The sequence below is a fragment of the Oncorhynchus keta genome, chromosome 6, assembly GCF_023373465.1.
Source record: "Oncorhynchus keta strain PuntledgeMale-10-30-2019 chromosome 6, Oket_V2, whole genome shotgun sequence".
NCBI classification, from domain to species: domain Eukaryota; kingdom Metazoa; phylum Chordata; class Actinopteri; order Salmoniformes; family Salmonidae; genus Oncorhynchus; species Oncorhynchus keta.
In genome coordinates this window covers 11,493,772-11,504,790 of record NC_068426.1, presented here as the reverse complement: position 1 = coordinate 11,504,790, position 11,019 = coordinate 11,493,772, and the positions used below count along the sequence as shown (strand labels likewise).

At 43.1% G+C, this 11,019-nt stretch overlaps 1 protein-coding gene across 1 annotated transcript; it reads right to left on the bottom strand.

Moving 5' to 3' along the window:
- Window positions 1-2,200: 2,200 nt before the first annotated feature.
- On the bottom strand, window positions 2,201-8,987 carry cdx1b (caudal type homeobox 1 b). Its single transcript, XM_035771664.2, has 3 exons — window positions 8,433-8,987; window positions 3,278-3,426; window positions 2,201-2,949 (listed from the first exon to the last, which is right to left on the bottom strand). Exons 1-3 carry the CDS (start codon window positions 8,848-8,850, stop codon window positions 2,767-2,769), a joined length of 750 nt encoding a protein of 249 aa, XP_035627557.1. The 5' UTR covers window positions 8,851-8,987; the 3' UTR covers window positions 2,201-2,766.
- Between the last annotated feature and the right edge of the window lie 2,032 nt (window positions 8,988-11,019).

Below are 11,019 nucleotides of genomic sequence, written 5' to 3'. Positions count from 1 at the left end.
CCTGTCTGTCTCATTGTCTCTGGCCCTGTCTGTCTCATTGTCTCTAGCCCTGTCTGTCTCATTGTCTCTGGCCCTGTCTGTCTCATTGTCTCTGGCCCTGTCTGTCTCATTGTCTCTGGCCCTGTCTGTCTCATTGTCTCTGGCCCTGTCTGTCTCATTGTCTCTGGCCCTGTCTGTCTCATTGTCTCTGGCCCTGTCTGTCTCATTGTCTCTGGCCCTGTCTGTCTCATTGTCTCTAGCCCTGTCTGTCTCATTGTCTCTGGCCCTGTCTGTCTCATTGTCTCTGGCCCTGTCTGTCTCATTGTCTCTGGCCCTGTCTGTCTCACTGTCTCTGGCCCTGTCTGTCTCATTGTCTCTGGCCCTGTCTGTCTCATTGTCTCTGGCCCTGTCTGTCTCATTGTCTCTGGCCCTGTCCGTCTCATTGTCTCTGGCCCTGTCTGTCTCATTGTCTCTAGCCCTGTCTGTCTCACTGTCTCTGGCCCTGTCTGTCTCATTGTCTCTGGCCCTGTCTGTCTCATTGTCTCTGGCCCTGTCTGTCTCATTGTCTCTGGCCCTGTCTGTCTCATTGTCTCTGGCCCTGTCTGTCTCATTGTCTCTGGCCCTGTCTGTCTCATTGTCTCTGGCCCTGTCTGTCTCATTGTCTCTGGCCCTGTCTGTCTCATTGTCTCTGGCCCTGTCTGTCTCATTGTCTCTGGCCCTGTCTGTCTCATTGTCTCTGGCCCTGTCTGTCTCATTGTCTCTGGCCCTGTCTGTCTCATTGTCTCTGGCCCTGTCCGTCTCATTGTCTCTGGCCCTGTCTGTCTCATTGTCTCTGGCCCTGTCTGTCTCATTGTCTCTGGCCCTGTCTGTCTCCTTGTCTCTGGCCCTGTCTGTCTCATTGTCTCTGGCCCTGTCTGTCTCATTGTCTCTGGCCCTGTCTGTCTCATTGTCTCTGGCCCTGTCCGTCTCATTGTCTCTGGCCCTGTCTGTCTCATTGTCTCTGGCCCTGTCTGTCTCATTGTCTCTGGCCCTGTCTGTCTCCTTGTCTCTGGCCCTGTCTGTCTCATTGTCTCTGGCCCTGTCTGTCTCATTGTCTCTGGCCCTGTCTGTCTCATTGTCTCTGGCCCTGTCTGTCTCATTGTCTCTGGCCCTGTCTGTCTCATTGTCTCTGGCCCTGTCTGTCTCCTTGTCTCTGGCCCTGTCTGTCTCATTGTCTCTGGCCCTGTCTGTCTCATTGTCTCTGGCCCTGTCTGTCTCATTGTCTCTGGCCCTGTCTGTCTCATTGTCTCTGGCCCTGTCTGTCTCCTTGTCTCTGGCCCTGTCTGTCTCATTGTCTCTGGCCCTGTCTGTCTCATTGTCTCTGGCCCTGTCTGTCTCCTTGTCTCTGGCCCTGTCTGTCTCATTGTCTCTGGCCCTGTCTGTCTCATTGTCTCTGGCCCTGTCTGTCTCATTGTCTCTGGCCCTGTCTGTCTCCTTGTCTCTGGCCCTGTCTGTCTCATTGTCTCTGGCCCTGTCTGTCTCATTGTCTCTGGCCCTGTCTGTCTCATTGTCTCTGGCCCTGTCTGTCTCATTGTCTCTGGCCCTGTCTGTCTCATTGTCTCTGGCCCTGTCTGTCTCACTGTCTCTGGCCCTGTCTGTCTCATTGTCTCTGGCCCTGTCTGTCTCCTTGTCTCTGGCCCTGTCTGTCTCATTGTCTCTGGCCCTGTCTGTCTCCTTGTCTCTGGCCCTGTCTGTCTCATTGTCTCTGGCCCTGTCTGTCTCATTGTCACTTTCATCCACTGCACCACTTTTTAATGTCTCCTCTAACCTGATGATTTTCAAAGCCCCACGATGATACAAAATAATACATACAAGACCAAACACAATGATTACGTACGTACTTTTCTTTAACGTTCTCAAATTATATTGATTCCGAGATGAAGTGCCATCTGAAATCATATTTCTTCAATGATGTTAATCCCAGCAATTCCTGTATATTCACAGTTGTCACTTTAGTGCCTCTAAAAAGCATATGTAGTGAGCAGTTAGCTTATGGTCAAACTTACTTAGCCTTGTAAAACATTAAAGTATGATTTCACATTGTAGATGATTTCAAAATGATGTAAATCCTAAATGTGTGACAGATGTTCATGTTGTAAAACCTTTTAGGAAAATATATATAGCTTGAAGATGCGCTCCAACAATCTTCCATTTCCCTACTATAAAGAATGAGCTCAAGATGTTACAATAAAGCTTTTAATACAAATTACTTTGAAAATATACACGTATTAGTATTAGTATTGCGCGGGATCTGAACCATTTCCAGGTATTTCCAGTATCAGCAGAAGAAACAATAGAAGCCATGATAACAGTAAAAGACAACAGTTTAATATTTATATATATTTATAGCTTTTCTCTTTCTCAGTTCTTTGTCTCTCTTTCACAAGACGGACCAACATGAACATGTGCACAGCGGGTGGCCGTCCTACCGCCTCTGACCACAGAACATGGGCCTTAATTTTCTATCCATTTCCCGATGATTCGACGTGGAATCGCCACCGTTCGTCGAAACCCCCAGCACGTAATCTATTGCGCACAGCCAACGTTCGTGTTGGTCTGTCTTGTCCTTTTCCAAAAACAAAAGCGCAGGAAACAGCAGCCAGTCTTTTACAAATATTTTTTCTCTGTAGGTGTTGACCCCTGCATGTGCCTTGTCCCCATGTTACTCAAGCTGTTGACTGGGGTCTCTATTGCAGGTTAGATATGACACAAAGTCTTCTTCTTTTTCTTCACGTCAGACCTCCGTCCTCAGTATTCTTCTTTGATAGTCATTTGTAGGGATGAAGACACTAGGCCGCCACTGCTGCTGGTCACCATGGCAACATTACTGGGTGGAGTAGGTGTTGTTGTGGACGCTGCCTGAGGCTGTTGCATCTTCTTCTTGTTCACTTTCCTCTCTTTGGCACGCCGATTCTGAAACCAGATTTTCACCTGTGGAATAAACAAAAGATTGGAGATAAGTGCTCTGTGGATAGTCTACTAAAAGGGAGAGAGAGAGAGAGAGAGAGAGAGAGAGAGAGAGAGAGAGAGAGAGAGAGAGAGAGAGAGAGAGAGAGAGAGAGAGAGAGAGAGAGAGAGAGAGAGTGAGAGAGAGAGAGAGAGAGAGAGAGAGAGAGAGAGAGAGAGAGAGAGAGAGAGAGAGAGAGAGAGAGAGAGAGAGAGAGAGAGAGAGAGAGAGAGAGAGAGAGAGAGGGAGAGAGGGAGAGAGGGAGAGAGAGAGGGGGAGAGGGAGAGACTGCCTGCTGTGGTGTTGTCTGACCTGTCGTTCTGAGAGGCAGAGAGAGGTGGCCAACTCTGCTTTCCTCCTGATGGTAATGTAGCGGCTATAGTGAAACTCCTTCTCCAGCTCCAAGCGCTGGTGATCTGTGTACACCACCCGGTACTTGTCTTTCGTTCGTGTCTTACCACCTGCAACAGAGTTATAGTATGGTCATCATTCAACCTTCATATTGTGTGTGTAACGTAGAGATGATTAAAAAAACGACTTCTATGTTTATTTGAACATTAACAGACGTTATGTTAATAGAATGTCTACCCTGTCCATATTGTTTGCCATTCAAATCTGTAGCAAAAACTAGCTGAACAGACATTTGCATAAGATTGAGATGTGATTCTCAGTAGGGCTTCACCTGCATTGGTCATAATGGGAGGACGACTGGGTTAATGCTACAATCAGATTTCACATTAACTTACATGCCGTAAATAACCGATATTAGATGAGTAAATAAAGATGAGACAGACATCTGTGAAAATGTGGTTTCTGCTTCATTTCATACATGAAACCTCTCACTAAAACACACACAGATGAACTAGCAAAGCTCTGAGATCAGCTTGTCTTTTTAATTAGGTACCGTAAATCAAAAGTCACTTCATTCTGTCCATAGTGAACGACGGACCTAAGTGCAGCAGCAGCAACCAAGTTAAAGATTAAAATGTGTGAGCTGAGAGGGGGAGGGGCCTGCCTGTAAAAGGCGCCAGGCCCGGCCTGATGACCAGAGAGTTATCCAGACCATTAGGCTGTTGAAACACAGAACACACCCTCCTGCTCCCATCGACCCCTAATTGATTCTCTTCACCTCCTGATTCATAATAGCTACCTCTTCTCTGATGACCGTTGTTTTCTAATTACCATGTTGACACAGACGGACCACTCCCAAGCGGACGGCGTCTGAGGTGCATGGTGCATGTCTACGGGGTTATTGACCCATACAATCTCCATACTGCGTTAATGAAACACTGTACTGATTGGAGTGGCTCCCATCACTAGCGACAACAGGGTTTGCGTCACGAGGCTTCCAAGGGGCAAACTGAGACTGTACATAAGCATTTAATCAGAATGGCAGGTGTCAAAGCATCCCCAAAAAATATGTAATAATTCATGTAGTCGACCCGGAAATATTCAACAATAGTCTCCCTTGCTGGAACCATCAACGAAAATACCAGAGCATTCAAGAACCCATGACGTGAATCCAAACGTGAAAAGTTTTAAAAAGTGGAAATGTTTACTTTGTATAAGTAGAGAATGCGGTTGACACACAATCTGCAGCACTGCACTTGTGTACCGATGTCACTGATGGCTGCTAAGATAAAATGGTTTAGCGGTGGAGGTTAATGAGACGTTCATGAGAATGAATGGTCAGCTGGCTGATATGATAAAATGACATGGCTCTTGTCTAGAGTTAATCGCTAACATGGACCATAAAACTCCTCGTCTGGGACAACCAGATAACCGCATGAACTGGAACGATACATGTGGGTTAAACATGTATTTTTGAACGGGCCCGGGCCCATTAGGTGCAGTGAAATGGACATTTATGGCAGCCGCAAGTCTGTGCTCCTGCTGCCTCTGTTAATCATAAGTGGTCCCAGGCACTGACAACAACTTGATTTCTGGTAGGTTTTCTATACAAAGAGAAAAGCTTTTTACAGAGCATTCGGAAAGTATTAAGACCCCTTGACTTTTTTTCACATTTTGTTACGTTACAGCCTTATTCAAAAAATATATTCACTATTTGTTTTCCATGTCAATCTAACACAATATCACATGATGACAAAACAAAAAACTTTTTTGAATTTTCAGTAAATGTATAAAACATTTAAAAAGATACCTTATTTTCATAAGTATTTAGACACTTTGCTATGAGACCCTTTGCTCAGGTGCATCCTGTTTCCATTAATCATCCTTGAGATGTTTCTACAATTTGATTGGTAACTTCAATTGATTGGACACGATTTGGAAACACACCTGTCTATATAAGGTCCAACAGTTGGGATATAAGGGATTGTCTGTAGGCACAGATCTGGGGAAGGGTACCATAACATTTCTGCAGCATTGAAGGTCCCCAAGAACACAGTGGCCTCCATAATTATTAAATGGAAGAAGTTTGGAACCACCAAGACTCTTCCTAGAGCTGGCCACCCGGCCAAACTGAGCAATCAGGGGAGAAGGGCCTTGGTCAGGGAGGTGACCAAGAACCTGATGGTCGCTCTGACAGGGCTCCAGAGTTCCTCTGTGGAGATGGGAGGACCTTGCAGAAGGACAGCCATCTCTGCAGCATTCCACCAATCAGGCCTTTACGGTAGAGAGGCCAGACGGAAGCTACACATCAGTAAAAGGCACATGACAGCCCGCTTGGAGTTTGCCAAAAGGCACCTAAAGGACTCTCAGACCATGAGAAACAAGATTCTCTGGTCGGATTAAAACAAGATTGAACTCTATGGCCTGAATGCCAAGTGTCGCATCTGGAGGAAACCTGGCACCATCCCTACGGTGAAACATGGTGGTGGCAGCATCATGCTGTGGGAATGTTTTTCAGCGGCAGGAACTGGGCGACAAGTCAGGATTGAGAAAAAGATAAACGGAGCAAAGTCCTTGATGAAAACCTGCTCCAAAGCACTCAAGCCCTAAGATTGGGGCAGAAGTTTACCTTCCAACAGGACAATTTTTTAAATATCTCTTCTAGCCTTTATTTAACTATGCAAGTCAGTTAAGAACCATTTATTATTTTCAATGACAGCCTAGGAACAGTGGGTTAACTGCCTGTTCAGGGGCAGAACAACAGATTTGTACCTTTTCAGCAGGGGGATTTGAACTTGCAACCTTCCGGTTGCTAGTCCAATACTCTAACCACTAGGCTACCCTGCCACCCCTGACCCTCATCACAGTCAAGACCTAGCAGGAGTGGCTTCCGGACAAGTCTCTGAATGTCCTTGAGTGGCCCAGCCAGACCAGAAAATAGCTGTGCAGTGACGCTCCCCATCCAATCTGACAGAGCTTGAGAGGATCTTCAGAGAAGAATGGGAGAAACTCCCGAAATACAGGTGTGCCAAGCTTGTAGCATCATACCCAATAATATTAAAGGCTGTAATCGCTGCCAACGGTGCTTCAACAATGTACCGAGTAAAGGGTCTGAATACTTATGTAAATGTGATATTTCAACAACAACCAAATGTATACATTTGCAAACATTTCTAAAAACCTGTTTTTGCTTTAACATTATGGGGTATTGTGTGTAGATTGATGAGGAAAAAATATGTAATACATTTTAGAATAAGGCTGTAATGTAACAAAATGTGGAAAAAGTCAAGGGGTCTGAATACTTTTCGATTGCACCGTATAGCCATCTCACTCTTTGGCACTAGGGTGGCCAGTTTGGTCTAGGATTCACATGCCTTCAAACTACATGCTTGCAAATTCAGTAGCAGTTATTTCGAGATCATCGGTGAGACCTGGAGGAGCTGGTGTGTAGGCTCCTGTGAAATAGGCCTGCTTGCTTGAACTGATGACATACTTATGTCCAAAATGTCAATAAAACCAAGATGTTGGGACATGTGTAGGCCTTTTGAGGATCTCAGATAGAGGCCTTAGAGCAGGTGTCAAACTCTTTCCACGGAGGGCCAAGTGTCTTCACTCCTCCCTTGTACTTTGATTGATGAAATAAGGTCACTGATTAGTAAGGAACTCCCCTCACCTGGTTGTCTAGGTCTTAATTGAAAGGGAGAAAAAAAACAGCTGACACTAGGCCCTCAGTGGAATGAGTTTGACATCCCTGCAGAGCAGTGGAACTGAGTTGAAGACCCAGAGTTGAGTATGAGGGCGGAGAGGATCAAACTGAAATACAGGCATATACAGCAAGTGAGTTAATACATCTGTAGGAACAGTACACCAATGTGCTTCCGTGCCCATTCAATTCAATTCAGTAAAATATGTATTTTCATAAATGTCATGTCATATGATGTCAATTTATGACGTATTATATCAGCAGGCCATTATGACGCATAAGGAAGGTCTAGTGGAGGACAAGCGTGAACAAAGCGAGCGACATCAAAGTAAATCGACAACAAGAACTCCTGCCAAGAGACATAATGGCTAACAAAGAATTACAACATAGCAAACCATTCTAGAGCCCTACGACATACAAGACGACAACCAACGGTCTAATTTGCATAACAACATCTTCAAAACCCCAGATGGTTTCTTTCATCTGATCACTTCCAGGTTAAGCCGTCTCAACTGACTAGAGAATTCTTATTGATATTATGAAACAATCCGGTAACATGTATCGCGGGACGAGGGATTGCTCACATAATAGGAGGAACATAATAACATAATTGTGAAGTCTATAAGTTACACCAGACAAAATCAAAGATGAATACGAAGATGATCATAAATATGGTAATAAAGTCATTTATATAGCCTAGACTATATTATGACTGTTATAAGCTATACTAGCCTATTACTTTTTACTGCACGATGATAGGCAATTATAATCATAAGCATAATCATTGAACACTTTAATGTAATGCAATTAAATTGCATACCCTGGTTTACCCTCAACTTGTAAATACATTACATAGGCCATATTATAACCATAAAACACACGAGATAATACCACTAATTTATGACGGCATGTGAGGTGAGATTCATGAGTTCACAAAATAATAGTGAGCATGAGAGGACCAAACGGGCTGATGACCGCGCAAGATAACGTTTATGTCAGTAAACAATATGCAATGTCCAATACCTTGATGGGATTGAACAAATACTAACGAATGAATCAGCTATGAACAACCAAGCGACAGCCAGGTAACCTTGGTATTCCTTCTTTCTGAGTTGAATCATGAATTCGTCTCTGAATTCAGTGAACAGGTGCACGCATTTGGAAGCGCAGTTGTTCTGGTTGAGCTTTTTCCTCTCAAGACTGCGTATTGCCTACAGTATTTCAGTATCTGTGGTTTCAGAAAAAAATGGACCAAAGACACTGAATTTGACACATTATTTCATATAAGTGTGTGCTTTGCTACAGGTACGTTTAATTTAATACATATTTCATGATTTACGCTTTATTTTCTATGGTCTTATGGACAACAAAATTATACACTCCTTGATTACAAAGATGTATGAAATAACCTACCTAAATTTGCCGGTGGCGCGCTCCGCCTCATCCAATCATAAGGGTTTCTGCGCTGAGAAATGGGAGAGAGCTGACCTACAGATGAGTTGATAGACGACGGGAGAAGCCCGGGTTGTGGGACTGGAGAGAACTCTGGGGGGCTATAGCCAATTGCTCCCGGATTCGATGTGGACGGTCCTGTACCTGGCCCATAGGGCGACCAGTCTTCCCGGGTCGGCGGTGCGTAAACGGGGTTCCAGGCCCCAGTCTGGCTGTGGTGAGGGTCATTGTTAATCCCAGGAACTTGATGGTATCCGCTGAAATCCGTATACTGCGGAGGTGCTGGAACAAAGTTCTGATGGTTCAAGTTTAGGCTGGGATGTCGCACTGAATTTGGGTACATGCTGGTGTCCTTCTCCAAAAGATAACTCACGTACATATTTCCGAATGGTAACTCCTGCGCATAGTGTGCGTCCAGTGCGTTACTCTTGCCTCCTCTTCCCCGGGTTTCTGTTTAACCAAAGGCCTCCTCCACCTGGCTGTTCCACCTATACTCTTTAACTTATTGTTTGCTAGACACGCTGCGGGTTAGGAGTTGTCGCGCTGACGTCAACATTTTATAGCCCTCATCTCCCTCCCTCGCCTTATCCCATCAGGGTGGATTTGCATTTGAGAAGGCCCTGCATTTCAAAGGGAGCCGAGCACCAGCATCAAAGCCGTCCTGGGCGTCGAGAAGAATGCTACAAATCGCACAGGAGAAACTAACATGAGTTCATGTTGATTTTCTCAACGGGAGAACCTGCTACTGCCGTGCCCGCATAACTTGTGGAATAAAATGGGGAAGGGTCGAGGAACGTGGTAGAGAGCCCTGGAGTGACCATGGCCTTTTTCAAATGAGCAGATAGTATAAAATCATGTTGTGCCCCAATAAATCCTTATTAAATGTAATACTGCCCTCTTTAAAATACCTATATTTCCTTAGATACATTATGTCTTTGTCCTCTTCAAAATTCCTCATGCCTTTACTTGTTTTGTGTGATATAATCTTTATAGTATTAGGCATATATATTTATCTTTATTTCAAGAGTTGACCTATATTTTACTATCCCACTGCAGTTAGAAATATTTCAGGTGACCTTAAATTCAAATGTACTTGTATGATTATATAAAACATGGAATTGGCCTGCTTCTTTGGGGTTAAGTAATCTAGGCCTATTTTTTTCTATGCTGAGCTGAAACAGACAGCGCGGCTCCACGGCTGTATTGAGGGGAATTTCAAACAGATCTCCGAGGTGATATGTCGGTCTAGTATCGTGCCCACCTTTTCACGACATTCTCTGTAAGGTCCCAATCTGAGAGGGTGTTGGCTGGGGGTTCTAAACCAGGAGGAAGTGGCTCGTGGGATATTTCGAATGTTAATACAACTCATTGCCCTCTCGATGCCCCCAGTTTATGCCTCTCCGCTGTTTAGTCATCTTTCTCTTGTGCTTTAGAAACGGAATTTAACCAGTCTGATGAAGAAACATTGCACGTTTTAGCCAGGTTTAATGAGGGTCACACAATTAACACAGATTTTGTGTCTACATTTCGATACCATTGAAATACATTGAATGTAAAACGAAAAAAGACTTCATATAGCCAACTCCCACAGTCAAATCATACAGTTGATTTTGTAGCCTAAACTTCGAAAAATTAAAGAGAACATTAAATTGTCCATGCAGGTCATTGTAATTGATTCAGACCTTACTGTTCATGTTGTTAAAATAATTACTAACGAAATAGAACATAATATTTCAAGTTTTCTTTACATTTTCTATTATTTATTTAGATCTAGAATAAAGTTTGTATGGGCCATTTCATTGAGTTATCTGACATTACAAAATATAATATCAAATGTTACTTTAGATAAAGTATTTAAATAATAACGTTTTTAGATCAATTATTCAAAAAATGTAAATAACTAAAGCGATTTAGAAAATAGCTATTTATTAAAAAACATAATTTATGATTGATGAAGGAGATTCCAAGTATTATGTCATATGTCACTTTAATTTATATCCTACCATAAAACAGATGTGTATAAAAACAGCTTCAACAGGTATAAATACTACAAACCAGAATAATTATGTCACCAAATAATTAGAATGATAACAATACAGTAATAATTAATTAATTCAATGTATTTCAGTTCAGGTGACAGTTTTTATCATTCTGTCAGTATCAACCGAAAAGTAGGCCTACCTACCTTTAATTTAATTTAATTTAATTTAATATAATATAATATAATATAATGCTGGCTATTTATATCACACTTTATGGCAGTTTGACATTCAGCACTAGTCATTTTGAAACAGTTTAACATCCAACACTAGTCATTTTGAAACAGTTTAACATCCAACACTAGTCATTTTGAAACAGTTTAACATCCAACACTAGTCATTTTGAAACAGTTTAACATCCAGCACTAGTCATTTTGAAACAGTTTAACATCCAACACTAGTCATTTTAAAACAGTTTAACATCCAGCACTAGTCATTTTAAAACAGTTTAACATCCAACAGTAGTCATTTTGAAACAGTTTAACATCCAACAGTAGTCATTTTGAAAC